Raw genomic sequence first — 19,079 nt, 5'->3', positions numbered from 1 at the left:
CCCCGTGGCCAAGTCCCAGGAGACCCAAGCCCTCCACTTTGATCTCCTTGAAGAGATCCGAGGAGTAGCTTTTTCCTTTACTGCCTTACTTAAACATACCTAAGGGGGGGGGGGGGTGCTTAAAAACCCCATCCCCCAATTCTAGGTTCATTAATTTAGAGTTTGCAACTCTATTTATAATAGTTTTTTTTTTCTCTCGTGAAGCAAAAAAGTTTTTCTTTCTTTCTTTTTTTTTTTTTAAACCCCCCTCCCCACTTCCTGCTGATCTGAAGCGAATATTTATCACATATTTAATGAGTAATCTGAGTCTTGGCTTGGTGAGGCTGTACCAGGACATGGTTTATGGCCGATCTGGTTTTAACTCGCTCCAGGCAGTTTTCCCTGGAGTTTTCTGTAAAATCATAAACCTGGAGAGAGAATTTTTGTGGAATCCAGGCACGTGACTTGCTCTTTTGTAAATTGAGAGATTAACTGTGTGACTGCAAAGAACTGAGACGCATTTCTTTTTTGAAAAGAAAACAAACAGGGCAGCATTTATGCACCCAGAGGAGCGTGTCCCCTCCTAGAGATGGGAACGTCCCTCGCCAAGGTCAGCCCGCCGGGCCTCAGGGGCCTGGCCTGGGGTTTGAGAACATGGACCCGGAATCAGAGCATCTGGGTGGAGGCCTGGTTGATAAGCCTCTTTCCCGCTGGTCCCTGCGCCCGGCCGGCCTCTGGGACCCGAGCGGGTCTGCAGGACTGGGGACCGTCCCTACCACCCAGCGTGCTGGAGGAGGTTAAGTGAGACCCTACACCCCATGCCTGAGCCCAGGGTTGCCAGCATCCCCCCTGTTGGAGGCCCTTCCTGCTGGACTCTAAGCCAGTACTAGGTGGCCGGGAAGGCCCTGCCCTGAGCATGTGGCCGATGAGCTCATTTAGTCCTCACAGTAGCAGTGAGGTGGCCCACGCATCACTCCCCTTTTACGGAGGGAGGAACCGAGGCCCTGAGTGATCAAGTCACTGAGAGGCCAGGGTCCCACTAGCAAGTGACAGGGCTTGTGCCTCCCCTGACTCCCCCAGAGGCGCCCAGCAGCCGCTCGGAGCCCAAGGGTTTTGCCTGCTGGCCCCAGGGAGGGAGACCAGGCGTCAGCTGCCCCTCTGGGATGCTGGCACCAGCCCCTACCTCGTCTTACTGCCTTTATGTTCCCCCCTTTGGCAGCCCTTCTGCAGACACGGTTCTGACGGTCTCTCCCCTGCCCAAAGCCCTTTCTGTTGGCTGAGAGGTGGAAGGGAGCTCCCCATAGTTTCTCTGTGACTCTCCTTTTAGAATTATTTTAATATAAAAAATTAAAAGCCAACCCAGAACCAATAACCTTGCTGGGCCTGACCTCACGCACAGCCTCAGCCTTTTGGGTGCAGCCTCAGACCCTGCTGTGATCCAGCCCAGCTGGGTGAATAGAGGTTACACGCGTGAGGCAGCTGGGAGTTCCCAGGGACCCTGTAGATCCACGCGTGGACCAGGGGCTCCAGCTGGCGGCTGGTGCACTGACACGAGGACGAGCCTCTTGGGGAGGCCACTGCCCCTCTTGCCTAAGGTCAGGACACTGCCCTCCTCCTGCCCAGGGTGTCCTGAGTCAGGCCCTGGACAGGGAGGTAGCTTCATCCCTCACTTCTGGGCCTCCTCCTCCTCCATCACTTACTTCTGGGCCTCCTCTTCCTCCTCTTCCATCCCTCACTACTGGACCTCCTCCTCCTCCTCCATTCCTCACTTCTGGGCCTCCTCCTCCTCTTCCATTTCTCACTTCTGGGCCTCCTCCTCCTCCATTCCTCACTTCTGGGCTTCCTCCTCCTCCTCCTCCTCCTCCTCCTCCTCCTCCATTCTTCACTTCTGGGCTTCCTCCTCCTCCATCTCTCACTTCTGGGCCTCCTCCTCTTCCTCCATTCCTCACTTCTGGGCCTCCTCCTCCATCTCTCACTTCTGGGCCTCTTCCTCCATCCCTCACTTCTGGACCTCCTCCTCCTTCATCCCTCACTTCTGGGTCTCCTCCTCCTCCTCCATCCCTCACTTCTGGGCCTCCTCCTCCTCCTCCATTCTTCACTTCTGGGCTTCCTCCTCCTCCATCTCTCACTTCTAGGCATCCTCCTCTTCCTCCATTCCTCACTTCTGGGCCTCCTCCTCCTCCATCCCTCGCTTCTGGGTCTCCTCCTCCTCCTCCATCCCTCACTTCTGGGCCTCCTCCTCCTCCTCCATTCTTCACTTCTGGGCTTCCTCCTCCTCCATCTCTCACTTCTAGGCATCCTCCTCTTCCTCCATCCCTCACTTCTGGACCTCCTCCTCCTTCATCCCTCACTTCTGGGTCTCCTCCTCCTCCTCCATCCCTCACTTCTGGGCCTCCTCCTCCTCCTCCATCTCTCACTTCTGGGCCTCCTCCTCTTCCTCCATTCCTCACTTCTGGGCCTCCTCCTCCATCTCTCACTTCTGGGCCTCTTCCTCCATCCCTCACTTCTGGGCCTCCTCCTCCTTCATCCCTCGCTTCTGGGTCTCCTCCTCCTCCTCCATCCCTCACTTCTGGGCCTCCTCCTCCTCCTCCATTCTTCACTTCTGGGCTTCCTCCTCCTCCATCTCTCACTTCTGGGCCTCCTCCTCTTCCTCCATTCCTCACTTCTGGGCCTCCTCCTCCATCTCTCACTTCTGGGCCTCTTCCTCCATCCCTCACTTCTGGGCCTCCTCCTCCTTCATCCCTCGCTTCTGGGTCTCCTCCTCCTCCTCCATCCCTCACTTCTGGGCCTCCTCCTCCTCCTCCATTCTTCACTTCTGGGCTTCCTCCTCCTCCATCTCTCACTTCTAGGCATCCTCCTCTTCCTCCATTCCTCACTTCTGGGCCTCCTCCTCCTCCATCCCTCACTTCTGGGCCTCCTCCTCCTTCATCCCTCGCTTCTGGGTCTCCTCCTCCTCCTCCATCCCTCACTTCTGGGCGGCGGCCTCCTCCTCCTCCTCCTCCTCCTCCTCCTCCTCCTCCTCCATTCTTCACTTCTGGGCTTCCTCCTCCTCCATCTCTCACTTCTGGGCCTCCTCCGCTTCCTCCATTCCTCACTTCTGGGCCTCCTCCTCCTCCATCCCTCACTTCTGAGCCTCCTCCTCCATCCCTCACTTCTGGGCCTCCTCCTCCTTCATCCCTCGCTTCTGGGTCTCCTCCTCCTCCTCCATCCCTCACTTCTGGGCCTCCTCCTCCTTCATCCCTCACTTCTGGGTCTCCTCCTCCTCCATCCCTCGCTTCTGGGTCTCCTCCTCCTCCATCCCTCACTTCTGGGTCTCCTCCTCCTCCATCTCTCACTTCTGGGCCTCTTCTTAGTCCCCGAGGCTGTGCACAGAGGAGACCAGGTTCTCTGCACACAGTCCAAGGCAGGAGTTTCTCCACAGCTGCCATTATTTGTGTGTTTTTAAACCTGTCATTTATTGAGTGACTGCTGCATACAGGCTCTGCCCCAGGTGCTCCCCACATGCTATCTTAGGAGATCCTTGGTGCTCCCAGTAGCCCTTTGTTCTAGAGCATTCTCTCCTCCACTGCTGTTCCCGACCATTGCCATCTCTTCCCTGGAAGATGACAGTGGCCTCCATAGGCTCCCTGCCTCCATTCTGCAGCTAGCTGTTGCTTTACAGGTGCATGAGCCTTCAGGGCAGCCCATGGAGCCTCGGGGTGATGCCCAAAGCCCTGTGCCTGGTGGCAGGTGCCCCATAAGCACCAGCTGTTGATGGCACGACAGAGACAGCCGTGACCATGGTGGTGGTGGTGGTGGTGGTGGTGGTGTTGATGGGGACATCAGCATTAGAGCCCTGTTCCAGACTGTCTGGCCATCTGCCAGAGAGGGGAGGTCCTTCCCGCACCTGGAAACGCCTGTGAGACTGAAAGAACCGTGCAGGTTCATTCCTAGGCAGCCTGATTTGTTTCTTGACACTTGACCTCAGAGAGCAAGGGCTTGGGGGAGGGACGTTGGGGTGAGGGGCATCGCGGCCAAGAGGCAAAAGACATTGGCCACTTCTCTTTGTTTTCCCTTCTAGTTGGAAACTTGGCCAGTTTCCCCGGGCCTCTGGGCTCCCGCCTGGGGTCTCATCAGAGCCCAGGCCTGTCAGTGGGCTGGTCCCTTCCTCCCAAGATGAAAGTCTTCAGAGAAGGCCGCGGCCTGCAGGCTTCAGGGACCCACGCTTCCCTGCTCGGCAGGATGGTGCCCTTCTCGGTGCTCCCTGGCACTCAGCTGGTGTCAGCTTCATTTGCATCTAGACCGAACATTTTCCTTGTTGAGCAGGAGCTCCTGTTCCAACATCTAGCATCCCTCCCTCGGGGAAGATCTCCCTGACCCCGCCGTCTCCCTGGATCCTGTTGTCAGAGATGCTTGTGGCGTCTAGGCCTTCCTCTTGAGAGCCATATCTCGGTTGGTAATTATAAATTGATAGCATGGAACAATTAAGTAATCACTGCCCGTCTCTGCCACTGTTTTTGCAGCTGTTGTGTCCTCAGTGACAACTCTGGTGTCCAGCACACAGTAGGTACTTAATAGGTTGTATTTGGGTGAATGACAAGGAGCAGGGTCTGATTCAGCATCAGTCCCCCAAGGCCTCTCAGAATTTCACATCTACAGTGCACGACACAAATACCCATTGAAATACCCACTTCTTTTAGCTCAGAGTCTTCTCCAGCTGCCACCCCTGCCGCTTGGACCCCTGAGCTCTGAGTCCCCACATTTAGGTGGAAAACAAATACAGAATTAAAAACCAGGCACCACACGCTAGAAACATATCACCAAAGGTGATCCAAGAATAAGAAGCAAGGTCTAATTAGGGAATTTATAATATAGTTTCCTGGGAATGGGGTCATCCTTGTAACGTGCAAAGATATTGCTTAGTGTTGGGAGGGTCGCCCTTAATAGGTGTTTTTCGAGAACACACCCAGTGAACAAAAGCAGCCTGTGCTTGAGTTGGGACCTGATTGGTTCCGTAGGCAAAAGTTCACCTACGCTGTTTGGGGACCAGCTTGACTTGTTGCTTTTAGACCCGAAGGGCCAAGCATGTAGAGGAAATAACCATAGAGTTGGGTGAGAAGATGTGTGAGCCCTGGCCAAGCCACTGACCTGCTGTGTGACATTGGGCAAGTCACTTGACCCCTCTGGGTGGCTGGCTCATTCTTGGTCAGAGGGGGGATAGTTAAGGCTGCAGTGTCCCCTTCGCAGGTTATTGAGAGGATTTGATGTGAGGTGCTGATCCTCATAGGATGCTGTGCCAGTGATTCGTTTTCTCATGTACCAGAGAGGTACGAGTCCTTTTTTCTTGGTGTGGAGGCCCAAGATTTTTGGAATCTTCCCTGACTCTTCTTGTCACAGCCCAGATTCAGTTTATCAGGAGGGTCCTGTTGGTCCTCCCTTCCAGTATATTCAGAACCCACCTCCTTACCCCCTTGCTGCCACTCTCCTGATCCCAACTACCTTCATCTTTGACCTGGGCTGTGGCAGTGACCTCGTAACCCACCTCCTGCCTACTTCCACCCTTGCCCGCCCCCTCCCCCTGGTCCCTTCTCAATACAGCAGCCAGAGGATCTTTTTAAAATGGAAGTCAAATCATGTCACTTTGCCAAAACCTTCCAGTGGCTTTCCAGGGTAAAAGCCAACCATAGGCCTTCTGTGGCCTCCAGGGCCCTGCATGGGCCAGCCTCCCTTACCTCTCCCCTCGCTTCCTCACTCATAACACCCTTGCTGTTTGCGGAGCACATGGGGCACACTCCTGCCCTTGGGTCTTTGCACTGGTCATTCCCTTTTCCCCAGATACCTTGCCTTCCATTGTTTGCCTAGAGACACCTGCTCTGATCACCTGACTCCTTGCCCCGGCACTCTGGTTACCCTTCCCCTTCTCTGTTTTCCCCTCACAGAAATGATTACTTCCTAGCATAAGATAAATTTTACTAATTTATTACACTTAACACTACCATTTCTCCCAACTTGAATGTGATCGCCATGAGGGCAGGAATATATCCCATTGCCTAGAACAATGTCTGGTATACGGAAGATGCTCACTAAGTACTTTCTGGATGAGTGACTGACTTCCTGATTTGAGCCTTGTGCCTCAGCGAGACAGAAAGTTCAAGTTAAATTTTGGGGATCCATTGGCTATTGGAAAGGAAAGAGTTGTGTAAATGAGTCTTGAGTTGTTTGGACCCACTTCTCCAGCAGTCCTCAGTGTAGTAGGAGATGGGGTGATCATCTGGGTAGGGTTTGGGACTCTGGCAGGTGCGTCCGACAGACGCAGTGCCTCTGGTAGGCCTCCAGGTCAAGTGCACTTGGCCTCCCTCAGTGTTGAGGCTGAGCAGCTTCCTACAGGGTCAGTTGTACCTGTTAGTAATAACGAACAGTGTTTCTGTATTCTAACATACGTATGACGTACACGGGCGTATTTTGGAGTCACCTGCACTGGATACTTGTGCATATAGCATTCACGTGACTTAAAGGCATTTGAGCACGCAGAGAACTTCTCTCCTGGGTTCACATTCACTCTTCCCTTCCAAGGGTGGAGAGAAGCCAAGAAGCAGTGAACTTTGGGCATTTGGAATTGTACACCAGTGGGTTTGAGGTTGTCTACCCAAAGCTGAGCACAGTAGACTTTCAAGGAATATCCGTTGAATGAATAAAAGGAGTGATCGATTATTTAAGATCACTTGTTATATTTCATCCTAGTTGCCAGTGCAGTTCATTATTCATCTAAGCAACTTCGTTATCCGTGTTTGCCGAGAAATAATAATTAATGGATTCAACCCTATTTGCTGAATATTTGCCGCATCCCAGGCCCCAAGCCGGGTCCTGGAGCCATGGCCATGGGTGGGATGTGGTCTTCATCCAGGAAGAGTGCACGGTCTGGGGGTACACGGGCGCTCCAGGAACTGTGGTCCCCATCCCGTAGAGCGGGTGAAAAGTGCGGGCGGTGGCGGGTTAGGAGCGTTCGGGGAACAGTGAATGAGGACGGTCAAGCCTGGTGGGGGAGATTGATGGTGGGGGAGAATGAGGACGGTCAAGCCTGGTGGGGTCCTTGATGTTTCCCAAGAGGAAGCAAGTTTTGCATTGCAGTGGGGGAGGGAGAAGGCCAGATCCTGGTCGTTCCACCACGGAAATGTGCTGCGCCAGGTCGGCCCTGGGCTTGCCGGCCGAGGCACCGTCCCTGGGAGGCGCGTGTCCAAGATGGCGGCGCTCCTCCATGCGCGCAGGGCTCGGCACCACGAGCACCCACCCCGCGGGGGCACCTCAGCCCCGCTCAGCCTCCGGCTCGGTTCTCTTATCGCAGAAAGGCATTTCATTCTTCGAGATCAGGCGGCCAGGGCCCACGGAGCTGTTTTCCTCCATTGTGCAAGCATGACAAATCATTAATTTTTGATTGATTTGCTTAGAATTATGGGCGCCCCAGCATTCTTTCCGCCGCTGAACAGCTGTATAACAAATGAATATATCAGCGTGCACAAAAGATTGGAGATCTAAGAGAAGCAATTACGTTGGCCACCCGCCCCCACCCTCACCCCTTCCCGGGCAGTGAAGGGAGGAAATTTTTACCAGAAATTCCTCAAGTGGCTTAAAAAAAAAAAAAAAGAAAAAAAAAAAAGCCTTTTTATAATTAAATTAAATCTTTATCTCTTCATCTTTTGCAGCAGATTTCCAAACACATACCAGTTCCCCCATGTGCTTGGGTTCCATCCATCCAGGAGGAATCTTCAATAATGAAATTTTAACTCGTGAATTAAAACCAAAAGGAAAAAAAGGAAAAAAAAAAAAAAAAAGGAGCAAATTCTACCCCTCCTTTTTCCCTTTTTTTTTTTTTTTTTTTTTCCTTTTTGGTCGCTGCTATTCCTTTAAGATTTTGGAACCGTACCAGTGCACTAAATGTGACCTCCATAACTTTTAAATTAAGAATTTATGCTGGCTTGAAATTTATGAAATATTTCAGCATGAAAGAAAGCCTTTTTCCCTCAGGAAAATTGAGCAATAAATCACAGCACTGTGGATTTACTGCCCTAGAGCCAGCGAGAGATAGGATTTTTTTTTTTTTTTTGCTTCATTCTGAAAAAAAAATGTAATCATATAAGACAGCTTAGCTGCTATCCTCCTACTCTCTAGAATTTTTAATTTCAGCTGTTTCTGCTTGGATTTATTTCCAATATTCCTGCTCGGCTTTTCAATTTCCTCAGTTATTAAATTTTAATTCAGTGCATTAGCATTTAAATTAAAAAAGGGTTTATTTTATCGAAATCGTTGGCCAGCCCCCATCCCGTAGCACACGAATTGCCTGTTTCTGCCATTTGCACAAAATGTGAAATGCAGCTAATGTCCTACAACTTACATTTGCACAATTTCAGAAATAAAATTTCTGGGTTTGGAATAATATTTTCTTTCCAAGAAAATCCTTAATAAGAGAATGGAAAAGAACAACTTAACATTCATTTGGGAGGGAAGAGGAGGTTCGAAGGAAACCAAACATAGCTTTGCCTGGGTCCTAAGGAGAAACGGGTGTATAAGGAATGCATAGGGCTGGTGAAGGGGTGTGGGGGCAGGTGCGCTTACTGAGGGGTGGGGGTGGGGTGGGGGTGGGGCAGTGCAGGCCTGTTACCCCTCCCCCAGCCTCCTGGGCCTGAGGAGGAGGGTCTGTCCTGGGCCCACTGTGTCCGCCCTGGTTCACTTGCACAGGGGTGGGGGACGGGGGGAGGGGGCGGGGGGGGTGGTTAAGGTTAGTTCAGCTCCACAGAGAGTCACAGAGATGAAGGGCAGCAAGAGATGACCTGATTTAACTCTCTCGTGCCTCCTGTCCTGTTTTCAGCAGTGAGAACCTGAGGCCCAGGGAAAGGAAGCAGCCTGCCCAGGGTGAGACCCGGACAGGGCCAGACCGAAGCGGCACCTGTAGGAGCATGCGGTCCAGTGGCAGCCAGAGTAGAGTTTCGTTGCTGAAGGGTTCCTCCGCACACCTGGCCTGCACTTAGTGCTTTAGCTATGTCACCGCATGAGATGTTGTTTTGACCGGCCCTTTGGAAGAAGCCTCAGAGCTGTGGGGTCTGGTGGACACCCATGAGATGCCGACCTGCAGCACAGGATTCACATCTTACCCCGAGACAGGCTGGGGACACGCCTAGGGCGGGTGCAGGTCGGCCCTGCCTCTCGCTCATCTGCTGTGCACTCAGTACTTAGCCCGTGCTAGGTACTCGTACCCGTGTTACCTCACCGGTCCCGGGAGATAGGTCCTGGGGTTGGCACATTGCCATTTTGCACATGTGAAAGCCGAGGCCTTGAGAGCGCGGGTGGCTTGTCCAGGATCCCATAGCTAGGAAACGGCAGAGCCAGGGGTCCAGGCGCAGGACCATCTATCTGACGCTACCCCGTGAACTTCATTCAGTTCAGATCGAGAATCAGGCGAGATTACACCCGGTAAAGGTGAGCTTGTGGTTTAGGTTAAATCATAGGAAATTGCTGGTATTAGACCATTTGGAAAATAGGCCGTGTCAGAGGTTCAGCTTAATTCAAGCAGTAGGGGGTTGCGAGGACACAGAGCTGGCCTGGCATCTCACAGATCCCCACGCCGAGGGTCAGTGTCCTTGGCACCGCGAGCTCCCGCCGGGGCTGGGAGGGCCTGGGAGGCTGTGCCCTTTGGTTACGGTAGGTCTGGACTCGGCCAGGCCCAAGTGCCATCATCAACTGGACCTGTGATAGTGACACATGCCATCTCGGACGTCTCTGCTTGGTCTGTTGTCTGCGGACACGCTCACCCACGTTGGCACCCTCATCCGCCAGTAAATGTCCCGGTCACACCTGCCCAGGTGGCGCTCCTCCCGCCCATGGCTCCATTTCTCCTGTTGCTCTGCCTGAGTTTCTGCGCAAGGATTTGTTTGAACCACTGTTGGAACATTTTTAGCATTTTGTCTTTGTTTTATAAAAATTGGTGGAAAACAAAACTTGAGTGTTGCCCGTGGTGGCAAGAAACGCAAGTATCACAAACATAACAAGAGGGAAAACGTAGGTGGAGATGATGAGGTGTACTGGAGACAGAGAATCTCTTCTCCCCCCCAGCCGCATGTTCACTGTCCACGTGTGGTTGGCTCTGGGTGAGACTGGGAAGGAAAAGGACCAAAAAACAAGACAGCATGAAAATATGTGTGAAATGCTAGAAATACGTGCCAAGAGTTGAGTCTGTTCTGACAAGAGATCATTGGGGATTTTAATGATTTTTTAAAGCTCTCTGGGGCAGAGTTTCCACCCCTTACCTCTTCTGCCTCTTTCGATAGGAAGATTAAAACAACTTCTTCCCATTCACTTTCCATAGAAGTTTTGAGGAATGCAGGATGTCGGAAGGAGGCTGTAACTGATCCTGTTCCTTTGCTCCCACTGAAATGATATGCAAACCATTTTCCGCTTTCTTGTTTCTGCCACTGAAATAATACACCAGCATCCCATTAATTTTTCCCTCCCAGGCCTCACATTTCTACCTCCCTATTTGTCCTTCATCTTTGCATTTCCTTCGTGTGGGCAGTGGGGGCCGTGTGGGTTTACCTCATTTCCCGATTGGCTCTTCTGAATATTGGTGGGAGAGAATATTCCAGAGCTGAGGAAGGTAGACACTGGAGTGATCCAGACCTGGGTTTGTAGCTTGTGGGATGTTGGACGAACGACTTAAATTCTCTGAGTCTCATTGGCTGCACTTGTGAAAATGGGGCTACTGTGTATGTGTGTTGGGGGACCCATGGGGAGGATTGAATAAGAAGCATTAGATGTGGGTGCACTGCGCCCCCCTTGGGGGAAGTTAGCTGGGGGAACGGGTCTGGGTACCCCTGGGGGCTGGGCTGGAGGGCTTGGTATAAGGCAAGAGGGAGTGGTGGGGACTGTGGAGAACTGGGTGTGGCAGCTCCGACTGACTCTGGTCACGTGGGACTGGGTGCTGCGTTGACACGCTGAAATCTGGCCGCCTTTGGGTCAAATCCTTGTAATTTTTCTATATTGACTGTTTGAATCGACGTCCGCCATCTGTTTTTGCCAGTTTGTAACACCCATCAAAAGGTAGCTGCTGCTGTTTTTATTTTAGGTCTTTGAATCCTGAAATTCAAAGAACTTGAAAACAAAAAGATTTTTTTTGGTAACTGGTGAGGTGGCAGGACTTGACCTGAAGGCGGAAGAGACGAGTTCTCTCTTCGTTTACCCTCCACAGGGCTGACTGCATGGGTTTCACTGTGGAAACATCACTGTGCTTGCGTCCAGGGGGTGGAGGGCTACCCGGACCCTTGCCAGGGTTGTTTTGAGATACAGGACACATACACTGCATTACCTTTCTAAACTCGGAAGGATTCTGAATTCAGAAACAGGCGTGTGCCAGAGTTTGGAACCTGCATGATTCTGTGATTATTGTTATTATAAATGTTTTGACAAAGCCAGGGGATGCATGTGCGACCCGTGCGTTCCTTCCACGTCTGCAGCCTCCTTCGGCCTCTGCACAGAGGTACCCCCAGCACTGGCCTAGGGAGTCCAGCACCCCAGGTGTTTGTCATTCGCTCCTCCTGACACTTTAGGCAGCTCTCTCCTGGCCTGGGGCCATCGGTTTCTGTATCTGAACCGGAATTTTATGATTTCTGAAATTTTCATGTGGTCAGCCTTATCTCCCCATCCCCCCGCCCGACCCCAAATGAAAGAGATTAAGAACCAGCACTCTCTTGTCTCTCCCTGCCAGTAGGGTTGGGGGACAGAATATTTTAACGTAATAGGATTTTCCCCCTCGGGTTGGTAGGAATAAATCTGCGGCTACTGTTTTATTGGAAATCCCAGATGAAAATAAAAATGGTGCAATTCAATCTCAGATTTAGCTGGTTACTTACTTTTCACTGAGTCCCCAGGGCCCTGTGGTTGCTGGGTTTGTGTTGGCAATGGGTGCTCAGCTGGATTTAAAGGGCCAAGCAAATTCCAGGGGTGGGGGGGTGGGGGGCGAGGGGGTGGGGGTGTCCTGCCTCCCTCTTACCACTGGGGGCAGGTTTTCACAGCCTGGAGGAATGGAGCTCCCGGTTGTGCCAGCCCTTCCCTCTGTGTGAAGGCCAGGCCGGTGTTGAGGGGGAGCTTGGCTGGGGGGGCAGTGGGTGGAATCTGGGCTTGCCCCCCTTGGCTCATGTAGGTGTTTTGGGTTTCTTTTGCAGGCTGACGGAGCCAGTACCCCCGGAAGGAAAAGCACGGCCAGCAGGTACATTCCCTTTCCCTCCACCCCTCCCTCCTGTTGGACACCCCACCACACCCCCCCATTTCACAACCGGCAGCCACCTCTCTGAAAGGGGATGGGTGGCCCAGGCCAGCCTCCTAGCCCGAGACGTATCTGTACTTCCCTGGCGAATGTGTGGTTATGGGCAGCACCCTCCAGCCGTCCTGAGACCTCCCCAAGGACCTGTGAATGGACCTGAACAGGCCTTTGGGTGCTCAGGTCGGGAGGAAGTTAGAGGTGAAGTGCAGGAGTGGGCGGAAGGCCCGGGCTTAAATCCTGTCCCGGCTGCGGTGTGGGGACCTCCCATCCTGGCCTGGCACCCGTTGGCCCGGCCTGTGCCCCGCACTCCCCTCCCTGAACCAGCCACCCTGCAGCAAGGGGAGGGGATGGATACTCTGCTGAGGCCAACAGCCCTGGAAGCTGGCCGGAGCTGAGGGGAGGCCCCCGGAAGAGAGCTGGGCTGGGGTTACCAAAGAAGGCGGGAAGGGACCATGGAGGGGCCCCGCAGTGGACGTCTGCCACCAGTGGCACAGGCCGGCGCTTGGAAACCGCAAGCGCTGCTCCCAGTGTTCCCTTGGGGAGGGCAGAGCCCGAGCGGCCAGGTGACCTTTACTGGGGGCGCTGGAGGCAGGAGGACGGCAAGGGACAGACCAGAGGTGGCTCTCCAGGCTGCACACACACACACACACACACACACACACAGGATCTGGACGGGCTCTAGGATCACCTCCCGGAGTTTGGGGTCAGAGCACAAATGCCAGGCAGAGGAATTTGCCCTTCAGCCCACCAACACTAGTTCTTTACAATGTTGAGAAATTTTTGTGGAAAAAAGGAGATTTGTGGCCAGGTCAGTTTGAAGGACAGTAGGTGAAGCAAAGTCAACAGATCCCTTTGCTGAGGGACTTCTTAGTCTTTTCAGGTGCTGACGTGGGGTTTGAGGACATCTGAGAGGGGAATGCTCTGTTTCTCAAACTTGCTTAACCATGGAACCCTTTTGTGGAAGTTCAGCCACAGGGCGAGTGTTCTTCAAGACATGCTTTGGGAAACCACGGGGAGCCATCACTCTTCGAAAGAAAGAGTAACGTGTTTAGCTCTGTGTTTTGGGAAGGTCCCCTGGGCAGCTATTTGCAGGGCGGATTAGAGGGGGACAGACTTGAGGCAAAGGTACTGGGCCGGGGGTCGTTGTGACCCAGAGTTCCCAGCACAGCCTGGGCGCCCCTCTGCCCCAGTCTCTGTATCCCCGTTGCACGGTCTGTCTTAGCTGCCTCGACCACCTCTCCGTGCGTCTAACACTCGAAACCAGGGGTCAACCAGCTTTACCCATAAAGGGCCAGATAATAAGTGTTTTGCAGGTTGAAGGGCAGGGGTCTCTGGTAATTTCTGTGCTCTGTCAGAGCCCGTGAAAGCACCGAAGAGAGGGCAGGCATATGCCACCCGTGGTTTGCCAGCCCTTGGCCTCAATGGACTGTCGCCTGAGAGCCTTTGTAGCGGCTGTTGCCTTCGCCTGGAATGTTCTTTCTCTGATCTTCCTTCATGCCTTTCCTGCGCCTCAGGGCCTGTGGCCCGTGTCCCTCGTCGGCTGTTCATGCTCTTGACTTACTGTATGTGTTTGTGTTGTATTTGCTACCTCTCCCCCTAGGGTGCCAGGTCCATATGCAGAAACCTCCAGCAGGTGCTGTGTTACTGGGACGGAGACCCGAATGAGATGGGAGGAGAAGTGGGGGTGATGTAGAGGCCGGGAGCATGGGCTGGGATGGCGGGGTGGATGGCCAGGCTTGGGCATGTGGATACTGGCAGTGACCATGTGGCCAGCAGCTGCCTGGTGCCTTGTGTCTGTCTCCTGGGCCCCTCTAGTCGTGGGGTTTTGTGTTAAGAGCAGCACATGAGGCTGTGGTCTGTGGGGCAGTGGGAGTCCCTAGACTGGGGGTGCCTGGGAAGTGCTTCCTGGATTGGAATGTCAGGACTGGAAGGGCCCTTGGGATTTGACCAGTCCCTCCCTCTCATGGGACACATGGGGAGGGACGGCCCTGGTCAGGGTCATGTGGTGAATAAGTGGCCGTGTCAGGCTGTGAACCTGCCAGTGCAGGGTACTTCTCTTGACTCCGCACTGCTGTGCTCGAGGGAGGGTCTGGCCAGCCTCTCCCACCATCCTCCATGCTCATTGAGCACCTGCTGCCTTAGGTCTAGTGCTGTGGGTGATGGGCCCAGATGGATTGGAGGCTAAGGCATCATCCAGCAGACACTTGGGTGCCTACGGAAGTGGACAGAGGCAGACCTCCATCTATTCCTCGATGACTTTCACGCAGGGGTGTTCCTTGCTCTTACTTTCTAATGCATGAATTTCTCCTACATCGGGTCAGAAGACAGCAGGCAGGTTCCTCCCTAGTGGTGGTGGCCACCTGAAGTTGTGAATGGAGTCTGACCGGCCGCAGGCTGTAATCAGAGTGAGAAGAGTGCAGGGATAGATTAGAGATGCCTGCCCTGGTCAGAGGAGGTGAAGGATGGCACGTGTGCCATCTGTTTGCTGCCCTGCCTGACCAGCCTAGGCTTGCACGTACTCAGTGATGGATGGAGCCCCCCATGTTACCACCACGGTGCCAGAACATGTACCAGGAAGGGCCAGCCCAAACCTTAGGGCTATGTGTGACTTGAGACGTAAAGAAGAAATTTGTAATAATAACGACTGCCATTTAGTTGGCACTTGTATGTCAGTCAGGCTCTGAGCTAAGTGACTTAGTTTATTATTAACGTATGTAATCTATAAAACAGTCCTTATGAAGGAGGTGGATTTATTAGTCCCACTCTACAGATGGGAAAGCTGAGTCAGAGAGATGTTTAGGGGCCTTGGGTGGCCCAGTTGGAAGTAAGTGATAGAGCCAGGGTGCCTACCCAGGTCTGACTTCTCTGATGTGTGTGCTTAGCCACGGTGCCCTTCCCTTTATTAGGATGAAGTGGTCAGTGAACAGATGTTAGAGGAGCCCGTTAGGGGCCAGGGGCTGTGCCACCGGCCAGGGACTTGTCAGGAAGGCAGGGATTTCGAGCGAGCTCAACAAGTGAGTTTATATTGATGGTATCATTAGAGCCAATAGAGTGTCTTTGAGAAACCAAGACGGTCTTATTGTATCATGACCCAGCATTCCGTCTGAAGAGTGAATTACACATGACACATCAAGGGAACATTAATGCGGCCTGAGGCCGCTTGCGAATTTGACCCTGGCCTTGGGTTAGATGGGCCAAGTTGGGGTTTAGACGTGTTGGCACTCGATCGAGCATTAGATGCATTTAGTCCCTGTTTTGGATGGAGAAACACAGGCCCTGGGCTCCCTGAGGTCAGAGCTCGGCTCTGCAACCCCGCCTGGGGATGACCTTGAAGGCCCCCAGCCCTCTGACACCGGCCTCCACCGCCAGCTCCCAGCTGTGCCACGGCGCGGCACGCTCGGTTGTTGCACTCGGGTCCGCCTTCTTCCCAGCGCCTTTTTGGCCCAGAATGCCTAATTTTGTGACTTCTCCAGAGGGCCTCTGGCTAACCCCCAAAACCAACAGCATGGACTGCTAAGGAATTAGTGTTAAATTGAGGGGGACAAGGAGAGGTGGTGTTTCTGATCCTAAGAAACAACCGAATGTGGTTTGGTTTACTTCTCTTGTAACCCAACCTGGGTCAATTTTACAGGACCGGTGATCCCAGCACTTGAGGTTAGTGCTGACTTGGGGTACAGATTACAAATCACGTAGCACAACGGCTGCCAAACCTCACTTATGCTAAGAGGCGTGGGGGCTGTGGGGCCTTAACTGGAAAATTCTAAAGGAAGTGCAGTTTTTATAATCAAGTAAATGTAGGTACAGGCTTGTGGTAATGAAGAATTAGGCCGCTTTTTTTTTTTTTTTTTTTTTTTTTGTCGGTTGAAGGTTTTCAGAGCTGATAGGGCTCTATAGATAATTTGGAGTAACTATCTCATTTTGGAGATAAGTTAATAACCAGGAGGAGAAGAGGTTAAGGGACTCATTCCTTTGCTATGTAGACCAGTCACCTAACAAGCAATCAGGATCTTGTAGACAGAGGAGAGATTTGATGGGTTGAGATGGGGGTGGGGGGGTGATAAGACCAAATCTCATTGATTCATTCTACAAATACTTAGTACCTACTGAGTGCCAGGATCTGAGCTGGGTGCTGGAAATACAGCAGTGAACAAAACAGAAATCTCGTGGAGCTCATATTCTAGTGAGAGTGGAGGAGACAGAATCAATATGTAAAATGTATGGTATGTCGTAAGGTAAAACAGTGCTGGGAGGTGGATGGGGGGAAGCCGGGTGGGGGTTGGGAGGGCCAGAAGGAGTGGTGCATCACCAGAAGGTGACATCTGAACATGGATCTGAAGGAAATGAGGGACTGGGCCAAGCATTCATTTGGGAGAAACACATCCAGACAGAGAGAACAATGGGTGCAAAGGCCCTGGGGCAGGAGTGTGTACATTGTGTTGGAGCCACAGCAAGGAGGCTGATTGACAGGGAGGCTATCGTTGACACTTTGGGCTTTACCCTGCACGAGATAGGGGGACCCACTGGGGGTTTGAGCGGAGGGCTGGCATGATACGATTTGGTTTCAGAAGGAAAATACTTGCTACCAGGAGGTGAATAAACTGCAAGGGGTTAAGATTAAAGAGGTGTTGCTAAGGCTTCAGCACCGGCAGGACCTTAGAAGCCTGGCTTGGAAGTGAGTTTCCAAAAGGCTGTATCTTTTGAGGTATGAGGAACCCAGTTCAGCAAAGTGTTGTGTCACTTCTCCATCCAAAAATGCTCGCTTCTTCATGGCCGGTCTGCCGGGTTTCTACTTGCCTTCTCTCTTGCCAAGCAGCTTATTAGCTCAGAGGAGCCCAGACTGCCTGGGTTCGGATCCTGGGGCTACCTGCTGCCTGCTTCTGTGACCTTGGGCTACTTGCCTGACCTCAGTGTCTTCATCTATAAAATGGGAATTATATAGGATCGAGTGTAATAATAGTAATAAGTGTAATAATAATGGTAACATGCATATGCTTAGCACAGCGCCTGGCCCGTAGTAGGTGTTCCATAAATGCTTATTTTTATCAACACCGTACCAGATTCCCTTCCTAGGAGGCGAGAGCAGTGGGATGGCAATTGATTTCTTGTTGAGTCTGGACTCTGGAGAGAAGACTGGAGTCAGGGACGAGGGTGGGTGTGGAGGGCCGACCTTGATCCCGTTGCTGTGTCATGCAGGATCACGCACAGCTCTCCCTTGGTCCTCCAGTGGTCCTCTGAGGTTGTGATGCCAGCCCCATCCCCAGAGGGAATTGGAGGACTGGGCTTGTCTGAGGTCACGCGCGTAGTAAAAGAGCTTGGAGCCTAGCCAGTCTTGCCCTTCAAGCCAAGATTTTTCACGGATGGACCATTACTTCATCTGATCACCACGTGTGTGTGTGCAGCTGCTGCATAATTATTATTTTTTTAAAGAATATCTTCTTGTTTAGCATTTTGCTTTTCAGCTGCAAAAATAAAAGTAGCCCTCAACAGATTAATTTCATTTGCACAAAAGCTCGCGGTAGGCTCGATGGCAGTCAGTGACCAGTGTGGTGTTAGCAGAATGAATTATTTAAGAACTCGGGGTGTATTTTAGCCAGGGCGCATCTTTATCTTGACTCTAGGCTTGTGCGGCTGTTATCAGAGCTTGGATTTGATTTAACAAAAATGTGTATTCTCAACTTGGCAAACTTTAGGTGAAGTTGGGCCGCAAAAATCATAAATCGCAGGCCGATTCTGGGGTTCATATGCTTATTTCCCGGGGGCCAGTGCCTTTTTTTTTTTTTTTTGGTGGGCAGATTTCCTTTCTGCTTGATCAGTTGCTGTTAAACCTAGACTCCGCGGATAGGGCAGATTCTTGAAAATTCAAGCCCATCCGGAGACAGCCATAGAAGTGCAAACTAATGCACATCAGAACCGCTGCCTCATTTTTGCCGAATGGCACTGTGGCTCTCAGGCGCGGGGGGTGGGGGTAGGTGCCTGGGGGTCCCAGGGAACCTGTGCTCAGGGCGTGTACCCGGTGGGAGTCTCCCCCCCCACCCTGACCCCCTGCTCCTTGTGAGCAGATTCAGAATGTGGAGCCCTCGTGCTTCAACCATTCGAGGCGCTTGGAAGTCTCGCCTTGTCCCGAAGAAGCTCAGTCTCGAGGATGGGAAGGAGGATGATCCAACCTGGGTGCTTCTCGAGGCCCTTGATGCCAAAGGCCCTTGACCTGAGAGAACAACTCTGGAAATCTCCACAGCCTCGCCGTCTGCCCGGCTCTGCTAATGGGGGAGATGGAGGTGCTCCCCCTCAGCTTCTGCTCCGTGCCGAGCGTGGTGCTTCGGCGCGCCGGCCCCTCCACGCCTCCCTGGCCGCCTGCGTGGGCGCTGCCGCCGTGTGCGTCCTTCCCCCCCTCGGCGCTGCTGCACGGGGCTTGGCCATGCACCCCCTCCCCACTTCTCTTCTCACAGGGCCTAAAAAATCGCCCCTCTGCTTCATTTAGGAGTTCTCCGTCCGTGGCCTGAGAGCTGCTGGTTTTCAGAGTTTGACCACACGGTGCACGTTTCTGTCCAGCAAGCGCTCGGGCAGGACGGGAGACAGAACTAAGGCGGCTGGAGCCCCGCTGTGTGTGGCGCCGTGCTGGGTGCCTTGCGGCCACCTCTGCCCTCGAGTCTTCTGACCCACCCTTCGTGGTTCCTGGGGACTTGCCCAGTGTCCACGCAGGGAGGGGAGGGGAGGGGGGTGTAGGTGAGTTAGGAAACTTGGCAACAGCGCAGCATCTAGCTTATTACCCCCGGACACCTCGGGAGGACCTGGCCGCGTGTCAGGCCACGTGGGC

General features: G+C 52.9%; 1 protein-coding gene across 32 annotated transcripts in view; it reads left to right on the top strand.

Annotated features, from left to right (window-relative positions):
- Window positions 1–19,079, top strand: part of ZNF618 (zinc finger protein 618) — a 179,072-nt gene that overhangs the window by 90,010 nt on the left and 69,983 nt on the right. For all 32 annotated transcript variants that reach the window (XM_072727620.1, XM_072727617.1, XM_072727618.1 and 29 more), the window contains one exon: window positions 12,168–12,211. In XM_072727620.1, coding sequence (XP_072583721.1) covers window positions 12,168–12,211 — 44 coding nt within the window. The remainder of the gene's footprint in view (window positions 1–12,167; window positions 12,212–19,079) is intronic.

Source organism: Vulpes vulpes, chromosome 12 (assembly GCF_048418805.1).
Source record: "Vulpes vulpes isolate BD-2025 chromosome 12, VulVul3, whole genome shotgun sequence".
NCBI classification, from domain to species: Eukaryota; Metazoa; Chordata; class Mammalia; order Carnivora; family Canidae; genus Vulpes; species Vulpes vulpes.
Note: the sequence above shows the minus strand (reverse complement) of the source record. Positions and strands in the feature narration are given on the sequence as shown.